The sequence below is a fragment of the Marmota monax genome, unplaced genomic scaffold (genome assembly GCF_021218885.2).
Source record: "Marmota monax isolate L192 unplaced genomic scaffold, Marmota_monax_Labrador192_F-V1.1 WCK01_AAM20220418_F8-fsc00020, whole genome shotgun sequence".
Taxonomy (NCBI): domain Eukaryota; kingdom Metazoa; phylum Chordata; class Mammalia; order Rodentia; family Sciuridae; genus Marmota; species Marmota monax.
The window spans coordinates 9,935,402-9,951,161 of NW_026692912.1; the positions used below are offsets into that span (position 1 = coordinate 9,935,402).

Consider the following 15,760-nt stretch of genomic DNA (forward strand, 5'->3'; position numbering starts at 1 on the left):
GAACAGTGACAGAAAGGATAATGTATAACAGCACAGGCGAAGGGGGAAAAAATAGCCCTGATTCTGTAGAAAAAGAACAGACATTTATTATGAATATTAATAAAAAAGTGCAGCTACCTTTATCACGGGATATGCAAATGCATGTTTGCTGTCTCTCACTAAATCCTCAAAATGGCACTGGGTGTTAAGTACTTGTTATGTCAGTTTACATATGAGGGAACTATCAAGGAGGTGCAGAGATTCTGCCCCAGGCTACACTGCTAACAAGGAGCAGAACTGGGATTCGAAAAGATCAGTCTGACTCCACAGTACATGTGTTTTAACGCTTGTTATGTTGCCAGTGGCCACGTGCCAAGTTCTGTCATGTTCATTATCTCATTAGCTCCCTCTGCAACCATCAGAGGAAGATGTATTATCCCCATTTTACAGGTGAGAGGGCTAATACTAGAAGAGGTGCCCTGACTTCCCAAGTCACATGGCTAGTAAATGACAGAGCCAGCATTTGACCCCAGGTTGGTCCATCTGTAAGACCCTGACCTTTCTATGCCTACACAAACTGCTTACGCACTAGCAAAGGGGGCAGGCTGGAGAGTCAAGAGCCAGAGGGAAACACATGTATACCTGGAATCCCCAGGAGCACTTTGCCACTCCAAATGCACTACGTGAGTCAGTATGTTGATGAAATGTAAGGGTTTGAGGAACCCCTAAGAATACTCTTCTCAAAATCACCTCATATCTGAATAGCTTGAAGTCGTTTGTAAGGAAATATGCATCCCCATTTATCTCCTTTCTCCATCAAAAGAGATCTGTGAAGTGTACAGGCTAGGACTTTCCATCCCCAGAGCACATGCAGGAGAACTGGGGCTCAGAGAGTTGAATTAAGCCATTCAAGGTCCCATAGCTACTCAAACAGGTGAGGAGAACCATGTAGTCAGGGAGCTCCCAGATCATGTCCCCAAGCAAGGATGAGAATCCAGGTAGGAGAGCAGATAGAGATAGCATTGTGGATGCTTATTCTGCAGCTCCTTGGCATTGGGAAAGGGAAACCTGGTCCTACCCATGGTCTTCCATGACCAAAGCGGAGGAAACACCTAAGCCAATCTTGACCTTGTGAACGGCTCTGTATGCTTACTTCTGATGCTCTTGCTTCACTGATTCCAGAATAGGATGCCCAGAACTCCAGCCAGTTTGACTCACTTTAAGTCCCCTCCTGCCACCGAGCCTAAGGGGAACCTTTGAGCCAGGATGACCCTAGAGGGTTAGGAATGCTGAGGAAAGGTCCTCAGGTGTACTCTCCAGGGACATCCCAGCCTTCCCCTAAATGGTTGGTGGTACCAAGTCCTTCGGGTCATTTGGGTGATTCTCCCCCTGACTGAACCTTCTGCCAGGACATGGGTATACTTAACCCAAATCTGTCTGTTTTAATCACTCTCCTCTGGACAGATGAAAGCTTTCCATAGTATTGCTCTCTCAAGCATTCCTCTGTGGCTTTGATACCGGCGATTAAATCGAGGAAGGGAAAACAAAACGAAACAAAAAAAGGACCCACTTCAACCTTTAGCTCTTAATTTTTTTTTTTAGTCTCTTGAAAGAAAACCAGATTGTTGACCTAAATTCCCCCCTTTCATCCCCACATCCTCTCACCTCTGCTTGTATTCTCCTGGCAGATGTCCCACAGCTAGTGGGCATCCTGAAATTGGAGGGCCTGGAGCTGTCTCCCCCACCAGGACCTTACATCTCCCTCAGTGGGAGCCCGGGGTTGGATATCTGAAGGAGCCAGATCTTTAGAGTCCAGAGGCTGACAGAGCAGGGACCTCTATGACCATCTGCAGTGATCTTGCCATCTGATAGGGAAGGGAAAGGAGGAAACTCTGAGGTGGGACCTCTTATCTAGTGACCCACAGCACTGCACCAACAGGCCTGGGAACAACATCCTTGACTGGGGATGAGGGATATTCTCCTGCAGGAAAGCATGCTGGGGTCAACTTTGCCTCTAGAGTCAGACAGAGGGCAGGCAGAATCAGATCCAAATCCCCCATTCCCTATGTGGGATACTTGGGGAGAAAGATCACTTAGCCTCTCCACACCTGAGTTTCCTTATCTGCCAAATGAATGCAATAAAGCCCATTTTCCTGGCTTGTTATGAGATCCTAATGGGGTATCTGCACCTTGAGAAACTTATACATGAAGGTTTTCAAAGACTATCATTGTTATCATTTACTTGAAAATACTACTTTTAATAGGGAAGAGTGACCTTGGTAGAGTTTTCTCTCCTCCTGTATTTACTCTCCTAGTGAGCCAAAATAAATTACAGACTGGATATAAATTGCCATCTTTTGCTAATTTTCCTCCTTTGACAGTGATGAAAGAAAATCAAATGTTGTCAGTGCTATTGAGTTTAACCATCTCAGGAAAATAGCATAGGAAAGCCACAGGATGAAGACATGACCAGGGTCTCCCTGAGCTGTGGGGAAACTTAACTAGAAGTCAGGATACATGATTTCCAGCCCTTCCTACTGGGAGTTGCTGTGTGGCTTTGGGCATTGGACCACTCTTCTCTGACCCTCAAGTTTTCTCACCTTTAAATGGCAGCCATGTATGGCACAAGGTCTCTGTGAGGATTACAGGAAGTATCTCAGCCTGGGAAGCAGTAGCTGCAAGTTCAGCACACAGCAGGGGCTCCAAACGCAAATTCACATGGAGACACAGAGCACCCTTCCCCAGGGTGCATGGTGCATGGTGACCACGCCACCAATTTAGGAATCCTCCTAATATACACTTGGCTCCTTTCAAAATAGGAATTGAATACATTGACACACTCCATCATAATGCAGGAATAATTCTCAACTGGGAACAAGTGGACAATGGGATAGATTTTAAGGAAATCCCAGAGAGAATGTAGAAAGCTCATGGAATGTGCTGCCCTAAGGAAGGGGCACAGATGACGTGGCTTAAAGAAGAGAAACTTTATTTTCTTACAGTTCTGGAGACTGGAAGTCTGAGATCCAGGGGTTGGCACGGTTGTTGTCTTCTGAGGTCTCTCTCCTGGGCTTGCAGGTGGCCGTCTTCTCTCTGTGTCCTCACCTGGCTCCCTCTGTACACTTAGGTGCCCTAATTATCCTCTTCTTACAAGAACACTGGTCTTACTGGATTGGGACCCACCTAGTGACTTTACTGCAATGTAATTACCTCTTTAAAGACCCCTTCTCTAAATACAGTCATATTCTGAGCTACAGGGGTTATGACTTCAACCTGTGCATTTTAGGGGGGCACTACTGTTTACATACAGAAGAAAAGAAAGATGGAAGGCAATCAGAGTACGGCAGCAATCTCAGGAGGGGAAAAAGGCATTATAAAAACCGGAAGTTGGAAAAAACTTGGGTCAGAAACCATCAAGCATGAAGGCCAGTGCTGGAAGTCCTGATGCAGTTGGACAAGCTCAGGAAACATTGCATACTGCAGAAAAAGAAAGAGGCCAGGGGTGGGCTTGCAGCTCAGTGGTAGAGCACTTGACTCATACATGTGAGGCACTGTGTTCCATCCTCAGCACCACGTAACAAATAAATAAAGTTATTGTGTCCAATAACTAATGCAGGAAGGAAGGAAAGGGCTTAGGCAAGTCCCGAGTCCCAGTGAAGTGGGTGAACTCAACAGAACAACCTCCTGACTGGGGCTAAAGAACCATGGATTCTGAGTCCATGTTTAGGTCCAGGCAAAGAATGGCAGGGAAAGTCGCCTCCTGGCTTGCAGTTCAGTACAGCTTGCTTGTGTTGGCGCTGCAGGACTTGCAGAAGTAACCCTGGAGGGGGGCTGTCCTTCAAACAGCCTACAATAAAATGCTTGGCACTTGGCAATCGGTGCTGTGATGTGATTCCAGGCCTTGGTCTGGGAATCTTGTAGGTCTGACTACTGCCCTGTGATACCTTGGATATCCACTTGTTCTTTCTGAGCCTCAGTTTACTCTGAAGAGTGGGCTCTGCTGACAGCTTTGTAAAGGAGATGAATGCTTGAGCACATGGTATTCAGTCATTTCTAAAGAAAGGGTAGCGTGCTATTACAGAGAAGGCAGAAATCCAACACACTCGATGGGACACCTAAGACATACCAGGCTGTGCCTCAAGACACTGAATATCTGCCAAGGAACCAAACAGACTCATGTTGGGCAGGGGGGCATTGAATGAGTGATGGGTTTTAGGACATGCAGGAGTGGGATAAATACCAGGGACAGAGATGTGTCAGGGCCTGGGGTGGCTGGGGGTGCTCAGACCATATACTGCTTTGAGGTATAACTTTCAAGTGATTTTTAAAGGGTGCCCCTCATTCCCAGGGTATTCTCCCAGGACAGTGCTGGCCAAGATTTGGGGGGCATCCCCTACCTCTACCTTCTGCCTTTGGGTTTTCTTCTTTAATGCATGTCTTGCTCTTTGGAGTGAGGTTGAATGGGGTGATGAGAAGAAAAAGAGACAATGTTTTACAGTTAAACTTAATGTTTATTTAAACATCAGGTTTCTGGGGGAATTTGAAGCCCTTTGTGTATCAAGCTTAGTTGTAGAAAAATAGGGACCTATTAGAAGACCAGTTGACCAGGGTTTCAGTGACCAGTGTCTTAACAGGAGCCTCTCTCCTGGTATGGCCCTCCACTGCTCTCCTGCTGTGCAGTGTGCCCAGACACCTCCTTGAAGTATAAAAGGATTCTTGATACTTTCACTGTTGGGTCCTGCAGGCCTATAGCATTAGGGCAGGTATATGCTAATTATATGTAGATGGTGTGCAAAATCACAGGTGGACTACCACTCTGTTACAGGGGGCATGTCCCTTGGGATCATCCCTTAGTCTCATACGGTAGTGCTGACTCCAGACTCACTAGCACCAATTTGAAAACCAGGATTCCAGCTAGCTGAACAACTGTGGAAGGGCACTGTGGATATGTGCTGGAACTTTGGTGTCCTCCAGAGAATACGCTTCTGTGTCCTGTGTGGAGAGACACAGAGGATAGAAAACCAAGCCTGGGGGAATTGGGAATGAAATAAGACATCCAATTCAAATCAACACATATTTTTTTGAGCACCATGAACATACAAGGAACCATTCTAACAGGGAACAAAAGACCTCTTAAATTCCAGTGGGGGATCATTTCATCGGGACCCCTCCTTTTACAGAAAAGGGAAATGAAGCCCAGCAGCATAGAGGGGAGAATTGACTTGTCCCAGGCAAGGTCACCTGGCATGCCAAGCGCAGATCTTTGAGGCTGGTGGTACATGGATACTTCCCTCCCAGCCCCCTGAAATGTGACTACTGTTGATCACGTTACTTTCATATAGAAATAAAGCCCCATTGCCATTAGACTTCCTATCCCTGTTTCAGCCCACTTGTTTTCTTCCACCACTTACACTCCAGGTAAACATTTCCTCGGAACTTCTGAAGCCACTGCTTCAAGGTTCTCATTTCCCTTCATATGTTTCCTCTTGGTTCCACTGAAAACCCTCTCTCTGCCCTTCCTCTCTGCCTCCCGGGGCTCAGCTACCCCTTACTCCTGGGCTCTGGGCTGCGGCATCTGGCCTCTCTCAATCCTTCCCTCTTTTCTCTAAACTGCAAACAGAGGTGGCCCGAGCCTCGGAAGGCTTCTGAACTGAGGGCACCCTACAGATGTGTAAACATTTTACCTTGCTAACCAGGCAAGCCGCCTTCCAAGGGCAACAGGAAAACCAGGGGCTGGGAGCCCCTGGCAAAATAAAAACCTGCAGGGAGAGGGAGAGGGAGAGAGAGAGAGAGAGAGAGAGAGAGAGAGAGAGAGAGAGAGAGAGGAGAAGATTCTGTTTCAGATTTGAATGTTCTCATTAGAAGACCCTTCATTTTCTTTTTGTAGCAGGACGGAGTAGACAGGGGAGGGAAAGAAGTGGAGCTAAGATGCGGGCTGGACATGAATGTGGTGACTTCAGCAACCTCTGCTCCTGTTGATTCCTGATGTGCAGAGAGATCTGGGGCAATGGGATCCAAATTTGGAGTCCAGTCTTTGTCTTTGGAGGGAGTTGGCAGGGAGGTAGCTTTTTATATATACTCCCTTAGTATCATCTAAGCTGATGGGGATTTATGATTTACAAGAAGGGCTTGTCCGTGGGATTGAGGGGACTTTTGCCTTCATTCCAGCTCTTAACCAGTTAGGCAAGATACCTTCAGGGCACCTTCTCTCTTTGGCTTTGCTGCATTTTATTTCTGGTTGTTTCCTACTTTTTCATCTTTGATGTTACTCCCAGACCTTCCAGCATCTTAAGAAGGAACTCTCCTTTGGACAGTCATTGTATGCCAGGGACTCTATATCCACTATGTCATTTAAGTATGACAACATATGAGGGAATTAAGGTCCACAGAGGGGAAGTGACTTTGTCCCTGATGTACTGATAGTAATTGCTGTCATTAGAATTCAAGCAGATTATCCTGAGTCCAAAGATCCTGCCCTTTCTCCCCATACCAAGAACACATTCTGCCCTCTGAGTCTCTCTGTCCTTTAGCCATGGAGATACAAAGTATTGTCTTTTACTCTGTTTGGTCCTTAAAGTCCTTGCCTTGTCTCTTTTCCCACTCTGTTCAGAATCACGTGTCCCGTGCTTATTCATGAGACATTAATGGAAGGCCTGCTGCAGCAGGTGCTGGACAGGTTATGGAGATGACCCAGACGTGGTCATCACTCTCAAGAAGACCCAGTCTTGCAGAGAGGAGGCAATGGGAAGTCACATAGGCAACTCTTGAACGGGACAGCCAGTGTCAAGTTTCCTAAAAGTAGAACAGGTTCAGTGGAGAGAGTGATTTCTACTCACAGGGCTGGCATTGGAAATCCTGGAATAAGGGAAATCAGACTGGGTCTGAGTACGTAACGGGGAACTTCATTCAGTCCCCTGCTTGACCACACAGAGAACCAAGACCCAGAAGATTTAATTGGTGTTTTGCCAAGGTCACCCTAACCATAAGAGCAGGATGACTGTGGATGGAGACTCTGACCTGAAATATGGTTCAGCAGGGAATGGGAAGAGAGGTGTAGGTGGGCCTAGATCCTCAGCCAAAATGCTGGCTGTGTTAGCAGCTAGCAGGGATTTACATAAATTCTCAGGTCCCAGAGCCACAAAGGAGTAAAGACTGTGTGGGCCTCCTCTATTGATTTTTCTGGACACTCTCCATGCTCTTTTGATGAGCATAATGGCAGATGCACACTCAGAGTTATGGTGACCGCAGTGATTCTCCATCTGAGAACAGGGACTGTCTTTCTAAATGAGCATCATCTATTCATTCTCATCTCCCTCTCTTTCTCCTCCCACCTGGCCTCATGCATCATCTGACACTTAAAATACACTCTTAATTAGAAAGTCCTCTTCCCTATCCAACAGCTTTGTTTGTGCCAAGGACACTGGGTATAATCCAGAAAGGCTAGGAACAGGGGATTGGTAAGTATAAAGATAATTAGATTCAGAGAGTATCCACTAAGCTACTTCTTAACATTCTCAGAATAAGTCTAGGGATGCCTGGCTTGGAAAGACCCCAAACATTTAGCTAAAGCATGTGATACCCCCCAGGTAGCTGAGGGGTCCAAATCCCTGAGGCATGAGTAAAGGGGTAGGAGATGCTACGAAACTAGCACACAGGACAGTGAATTCCAGAATCTTATAGAACTGGGATCCACTTACCAACCAGTTGACCCTGACCCTGTCTCTTCCCTTTCTTTAATTGCCATATCCATCTTGACACAAATTAGAAACTTAGTATCACTGATGTATTAGCTGAACTAATACATATACAGACCTTGACACAATGTGTGGCCTGCAAAGAGGCTTGGTGGACTTTGCTCTAATGTACTAATAATGATCTAGGCATTCCTGGCCTCTTCTTATGTTAAGAGGGTACACGTGTGTCTATGGATTATATATAGATTAGTACTAGATAAAAGCAAGCTAAACTGGGTCTTAGGAGATTTGTCAATGATTGATTCCATGGAATGCAACAAATGCTTTCCATTCTATGGGTCTCAACTCCTTCACCCAGAAAGAGAAGGAGTTGGAGGTGATGATCTTCAAAAAATGGTTCAGCTATTAATTGTCTGCCTTTCTTTGGGGATGCACATTAGGGCTTAGCCAAGATTCTTGTTAGAAACAGCCCTTTTCAGTCCTTGGCCCACACTTTTCTAAGCCAATTTTCCACAGGGTTGACACCACAGATCATTGAATGACTGCTAAGTGGATCCTAGGGAATGCCCTTTTAAGTGAGCACTTTCCATTTATCACCGCCTCCCCTCCCACTATTCCTCCTTTCACATCAAATATCATACTACAATTAATATACTCTCTCCCCTGGTCTTCTTTCCCATTCAACTCTTTGCAAAACCAACGGTTTACATGTTTTTATTACCACTGTTGTTCTTCTTGAGTTTTCTTTGAGGGAAGCACCCATTTTTCCAAAGTTTTCTTTCATGTGCCATATTGAAAAATGGCAGTAAAACTGCCTGAATTCAAGTTGTAGTTAGACTGCCTCAAATATAGCTCCCTTGCCCTCTCAGTTCCTCCAGCCTTCGCTTTGCCCTTGGGGAGGTCCCAGAGGCAAGGTCCCACCAGGGCAGTTTGAAAACCACTAGTGCAGAATATCCTGATACGTATTTAATCAGAGAAGAATAACTTGCCCACCTTCTCCTTCCATCCTTGATTCATTGATCTTTTTCCTTTGGGGTCACACAGGGCTGTATGACAAATGCTCTTACACCTCACGAGACCGAGGATGGGTCGTGGGCATTCACACCGTCAGTGATCAAGGCCACAGAGACCCACGCTACTTTTTCTCCTTGAAGACAGACCGGGCCCGGCAAGTGACCACCATCAATGCCCACCGCAGCTACCTCCCAGGCCAGTGGGTATACTTAGCTGCCACCTATGACGGTCGGCTGATGAAGCTCTATGTGAACGGTGCCCAGGTGGCAACCTCTGGGCAGCAAGTGGGTGGCATATTCAGCCCGCTGACCCAGAAGTGTAAAGTGCTCATGTTGGGAGGCAGTGCTCTGAACCACAACTTCCGGGGCTACATTGAGCACTTCAGTCTGTGGAAGGTGGCCAGGACTCAGCAGGAGATACTGTCCGACATGGAAACCCATGGCCTCCACACCCCTCTACCTCAGCTCCTCCTCCAGGAGAACTGGGACAATGTGAAGCGCACTTGGTCCCCCATGAAGGACGGTCACAGCCCCCGAGTGGAATTCAGCAGTGCTCATGGCTTCCTGCTGGATACGAGTTTGGAGCCCCCTCTGTGCGGGCAGACGCTGTGTGACAACACAGAGGTCATCGCCAGCTACAACCAGCTCCCGACTTTCCGCAGGCCCAAGGTGGTGCGCTACCGCGTGGTCAACCTGTACGATGATGACCATAAGAACCCCATGGTGAGCCGCCAGCAGGTGGACTTCCAGCACCAGCAGCTGGCCGAGGCCTTCAAACACTACAACATCTCCTGGGAGTTGGAGGTGCTGGAGGTGAACAAGTCCTCTCTGCGCCAGCGCCTCATCTTGGCCAACTGTGACATCAGCAAGATCGGGGATGAGAACTGTGACCCCGAGTGCAACCACTCGCTGACTGGCCATGACGGTGGGGACTGCCGCCACCTGCGCCACCCTGCCTTCATGAAGAAGCAGCAGAATGGTGTGTGTGACATGGACTGCAACTATGAACGGTTCAACTTTGATGGTGGGGAGTGCTGTGACCCCGAAATCACTGATGTCACCAAGACGTGCTTTGATCCTGACTCTCCACACAGGTAAGACCCTCCTGGGCAGAAGATGCCCAGTAAGTAGCTGAAAACTCTGCTCCATTTTATAGATAAGATCCCCTGAGGCCTACAGGGTGAAGACAATTTGGTCATGCAGCAGCTTAATGACCAGGGCGAGTGTATTGCTCAGGCAATCAAGAGGACCATGTGCAAGCATAGTTCATTATTCATCTTGAGAATTTCCCATTGGTCATGAAGAAAAACTCAAAGCCCTGTGTTCTCAAAGAACTCAATTTATATTGGTTGGCACTCAATGAGTACAAAAAGCTATGTACTATGTATAATGGAGTAGTTTAGAGCTTTGCCCTTCAATAAAGAAGTCTCTTGCCCGTGACAATTCAAATTTAAATCAGTTAAAACTAAATAACATTTAAAATCCAATTCCTGAGTTGCATGAGCCCTATTTCCAATATGAGGTCACCATAGGTAGCTAGTGGCCACCATACTGGATGGAGCAATATGGAATATTTTCATCATCATGGAAAGTTCTAATGGACAATGCTGATGGAGCTGGAGACAGTGGGGTCAGATAACCTGGGCCTGACCTCAACTCTACCATTTTCTTACTTTGTGACCTCTTAGAAGCTTCTAAGGAAGTTTCTACGTCTGTAAAATGGGAATGAATATAGCACCTACTTGGTTCAAGTTGCAGTGGGGACTGAGAGGATGCATAAAGTGCAGTCTCTTGCCATCAGTGGCTAGCACATAATTAGCTCTTGATCAGTGTATTTGTCATTCCTTGTCTAATGAATGTGAGTGTATGGTGTTGAGGGGGTGGCAGAGGAGATCAAGAAAAAAGTTGACTTGCACCTTGAATATGAGACTTCTTTGGAAGAGGTGATATGTCAGCAACGTCTTCAAGACGAGGTGCCATTCGAGGCATAATAGAGCAAGGCTAGAGATCTAATGCACATGAAGACTGTAAGTAATAAAATTGTACTGTATTTGGGATCCATGCTAAATGAGTGGATTTGAACTGCTCTTGACAGACAGGCACGTATACACAAAGGTAACTATGCGAGATGATGGATATTTTATGAGTTTCACTATGGTAACATTTTTATTATCTCCATGTATCCCAAAACATCCTGCTGTAGACCTTAAATATAAACAATAAAATTCATTTTTTAAAGATAGGTATAATTTGGACAGCAGAGACTAGGGGAGAAGGCAGGACACTGGAGGCTTTTAGAAAGCTAAGAGGGGACCCCTATCTAATGCCTTGCTTAGTCTCTGTCATGACCAGTAACCCCAACCTGGACCCCAAAGGTGAACTCCCCAGTGACCCATAGTTAATATGAGACCTGAAGAAACTGGTTTTTAATCCAGAGAGATGGACAACATCTATTTTCCTGTTTTTCCCAGATTCAAGCTGAACTTTCCCATTCTGCCCAACACACAGGACCCTGCACTTGCTGATGGCTGTAGCACATTTGCCGACCTCTGCAGGTTTTCTGCTGACACTTCCCTTTATGTCTCTGTCAAAAGAGCAAGGGCCTCCCGTACACAGGCAAAGTACCTATGTGCAGAGGAATGACGGTGCTGGCAGGGGAATGTCCTGCCTGGCAGCCAGTCAGGAAGCACTTCAGCTCAGCCTCCTGGCACCAGGAGGGCCCCTGGACTCTCACCTTGGCGCCGTGACATGTGAGAAGCAGCCTTGCCGTGTGGCTAGTTCCTTCCAGGTCATGTGGCACCGTGGGCTCTGCTTCCATTTAGTCCTTGCCAGAACTTTACAAGGGAGACAAGATATAGGCGTTAACCTTTGCATTTGACTGATGGGAAACAGAGGAAACTTGTTAGAGAGTGAAATGACTTAGCCAAGTTCACAGATGAGAAAAGTCAGTAGGTGAATCATAAATGCAGTTCTTCTGTGATCAGTGTAATTTGTGTTCTATTAAAGCCAGGAACCAGGAGGTATCTACGTGCCAGGGAAGAGTGGGCATAACTGAAAGGCATCACCCATTTGTACATCCATTCATTTGCTCATTCACTCATTCATACAACAAAATGTTTGTTCAGTGCCTGCTAGGTGCCGGGTAGGTAGGGACCCTTGGCTTTATTTTGCTAAAGGAAATCCTGGATTCAGAAAGATGAAAGGATCTAACTAAGGTTACCCCACTAACATATGGAGACGTTGGATTAAAACCCAGGCCTACTGACTACAAAGCTCCCACTGAAGTGGGATATTTTTAAATTCAAGCAACAATTAGAGGCAGAAATAAAGGACAGGGGTGACAGGCAGGGTGGCTTTACTAAAGGCTTGGGAGAAAGCTGATGACAGTGATCCATCACTGGGTCAGGATCCAGGGAAGCTGGCGTGTGCAGAGCACCATGCTGGTGTGGAGGGGCTGTGGGGCCCCATGTTCCAGATAATTCACAATCAGCAGACAGCACTGGTAGGTTCCAAAGGCCTCTTCTAGCCTCAGTCATGGCACTGCATGCCCGGAGCACCTGTGAATGACCATGTGTCTGTGCTGTGACCACTCACGCCATGGTCTATTTGTTTGCTGGCTGGCAAAACTATGTGCCCCACCAGGCTATGTGGTCATCTCCCTATGAGGCTGGGGGTTACAGGGTTCTGGCCAAATCAGCTCTCCTGGGTGAAGGGAGAAACCTGTGGAAGAAATAGTTTCTTTGCGACCTTAAACAAAAGAGAGGCAGGGTGGGAAGGAGGAAGGAAGGAAGGAAGGAACGAGGGCAAGAAAGAAGGGAAGAGGGCCAGCCCTTCTAATAGAAACAGGGAAACTAGGTGGATTTTAATAAATAGCTGAAAGCAAAGCTCATGCAGAATTTGTTCTGTCTCTACCTGTAACTCTAGCTCTATCCCTATACCTATCTTTCCATGTCTGTCTTTACCTCTTTTTATGTCTCTTTCTTAATGGGTAAAGAGAATATTTAAAGCTCTACTTCTTAACCTATGGCAAAAGACAGGGATTTTTTTTTCACTAAATGTCTCAAACTAGTATCTTTTTCATAGACAACAAAAATGAGCTGATATAAAAATGAAAGTCCTTCAGAATCCTGCAACAATGTCAGGTTCTCGAAAGGTTTCCAATTGCTGACTCTCCATTTCTGTATTCTCTGTGCCATGGGCAGCTCATGGATGGCCCACTTTGAGTAGCACTGATTAAAATTCATCATTCTCTCAAATTCTGTGGTACTTCCCCGGAGAAAAATAAGATCCACCCAAAATGCAGCTGAGCAAATTGTCCGATTCCAACAGAGAAGTACCAATTCTTTTGAACACACTGAAACTCTCCCTTTTTGATCTACTAGTCCTTGGTCCCATTGGTCCGAGATTCAGGAATGCATGTCTTACAGGAGAGTACCCAGTTCCTGAGGAGGGTCTTCAGAAGGCATCCGAATGATGTCAGTTTTCTGACTTGGCAACATGCTCAGAGATTATTCAGCCCAACCTCCTTATATCATATAAAGGGAAACTGAAGCCAAAGCTCACACAGTCCATTAATGGTGAAGCTTGGGAAGAGGGGTTCCAGATTCCCAACCCTGGTCATCTGCTATGGCCCAGTTTCCCAGAATTGCCATGGAGTTCTTTTTAGACACAGACACCTGCTACCTCATATTCTGCCCTCACTGCCTTCTTCTGCTTCTCCCAAGAGCTTCGGGTTGTGAAGTGCTGAGTAAGTTAGGAAGAAAATTAGATCATGGCCTTGAGTTTTTATGAGCCACTTCAGACCTACTATAGCTGCATTGGCAGTGGGTTTCCTTAGTGAGAGGCAGTGATAAGGACAGCCAGCTGAGGATGTTGAAGAAGGCCACTAGAACAGTGAGGAACTGGGAGCCATGCCATATACCCATTTGAGGATGCCTGAGCTGGAGGAGAACATTGTCACAGGGCCATGACCACACAGTCATGACACATACGCTTTAAGTCTCTGAAGGCCTGTTCTATGGGAAAGAGGACAGAATTATTCTATATGGTTTCTAAAAGCATGGTTTCAGCTGCAGGAGGAAGCTTGGAGCTGAGTGACAGATGATGGTGTCTCCAGTCCATGTGGTTCTTCCTGGGGAGTGCTTCCCTGCAGGTACATGGGCTCCCCATCACCACTGGCCTGAAGTAGACACTGATAGCCATGCACAGGGAGACCATAGCTGTGATCACAGTGCTAGTGGAGAAAGTGACCTTGTTGGTCTTGGGTTGTGCACAGCCCAGCACAGCACAGCACAACTTTTTGTTGATATCATATTCCAAGTCATGTTAGGAAACTACATGATGGTTTCTTTTCTGTCTATTAGGCATTCATTGGGTATTCAGCATCTCTGCTCTTCATTGAGGGTGTTGTGATGGGCTGAACATGTCTTGCACCGTAGAGGGGCCTCCAGTTTTACAGGAAAGTTGAATGAAAGCATTATATGTCATCAGATTGAGGACAGAAGACCTGAAATGCCAGAGATTTATTCTGATTAGGGAAAACAAGGCAGGAGGAGAGATGATTTGAGTAGACATCCAGGAATAGGCAGCCTGTTGAGAAATAGAGACTCACACTGCATCAGTGGTCAGGGTCTTGGCAGGGAACAGAGGGCATATTCAAACAGAATAATTAAGGAGAGTTGAAGGAGGGGCTGTCTTGAAGGCACAGCTATTTACAACATTGCAGGAAGGGTTTAGGCCAACCAACGGAACCTCGGGCTTAACTCAGAGCAAGCAAACCTGGGTAGCCATTTCTACCTTTGATCTGTGGGGTTAAGAGAAGGGCGTGACTGTGGAACCCAGAGACAGTGGCCATATGGAGAGGGTTTCCTGGCAGCAGCTGTGGCTCTCAGAAGAGGGAGGCAGCCACCTGACTAGAAGGGACCTAGGACAGTTGCCTGTCATTCTCTCCACACTGTCATTCTCTCCTGCCAGTATTTTCCATTGGGTGAACCAAACTGGAAATCACAAGGCAAAGGGACTTGATGCAACCATAGAGGCCACCCTCCCCAGGGGGTAAGGAAAAGTGGCTCAGGATGGAAAAAAATAGACTTTCCAGAGCATAGAGGAAGCCAGCCATGCAGTGGGTAGGGAATCTGCAAGGGCAGGGAGGAGAGTGAGTGGCAGGATGGAGAAGGGCATGGAGAGCAGGGGCCATCAGGATGGCTGGGGACCAGAATGTGAGCAGCGACAGGTCCAATTTATCTCACAGAAAATTTAATATCAGGCTTCATCCCTTCTCATGCTCCCTCCCTTCCTCCTTTCTTCCCACTTTTTCCCCTTCCTGTCTTCATTCCTCCTCTTCTTCTTTTCTTCCCTCAGTAAATGTTGGTTGAGTACTTTCTTTCTGCAAGTGCAATTACCGCCCTTTTGCAGCTCACCTCCTGGTGAGTAAGACAGACAAGTAAATACCCCATCAACGCCACTGGTGAGGGAAGGGCCCACAGGAGCAGCAAAAGGGAGTCTTGCTGTGTGAGAATCCAGTTTGAAAAAGACATTTTAGGTGAACCTTGGGTCATTCTCTCTCTTCAGTGGTGGAGACAAACCAGGTGGGCATAACTTCTTCAGCCACTAGAGTCATGTGCAAAGAAGTTAGAATGTACTTCACGTGCTCTTTTGAAAGTGAGATGCAAAAGATTGATATGAATAGAAAGTCTCAGTGTCAAGAAATTCAGGGTCAGTGGACATTCTGGGCTGTAACTACCTCACTGAGAGAGGACCCTGCAGTAAACTTACCAGTTAATTCCCTGTGTGGACCCTTCTAGATCACTGGCTCTGGCATGGACAGGTGACCTTCAACTTTGTTCATGAGTAGGTAGTCACATGGAATTAGATGAGTGAGAAAACTCCTCTTCACTGTTTTCTTGTACTAAAATGTGTCCTTCGTCTTCCTGTAGTATTATTATTGTTGTTGTTGTTATTACTATAATATAACAAGAGCGTTCCCAAGAGTGTAGGTCTACATTATGTTTCTTATTAAGTTAACATTATAGGAAGTCTTACAGAAGGGACCCTGATAAGTCCTGAAGTCAGCTC

The 15,760-nt window shown here is 46.5% G+C and overlaps 1 protein-coding gene across 1 annotated transcript in view; it reads left to right on the forward strand.

Moving 5' to 3' along the window:
- Pappa (pappalysin 1) overlaps positions 1-15,760 on the forward strand; it is a 232,771-nt gene that overhangs the window by 22,914 nt on the left and 194,097 nt on the right. Inside the window, exon 2 of the mRNA XM_046451913.1 lies at positions 8,718-9,780. Within this exon, the coding sequence (XP_046307869.1) occupies positions 8,718-9,780 (1,063 nt within the window). The remainder of the gene's footprint in view (positions 1-8,717; positions 9,781-15,760) is intronic.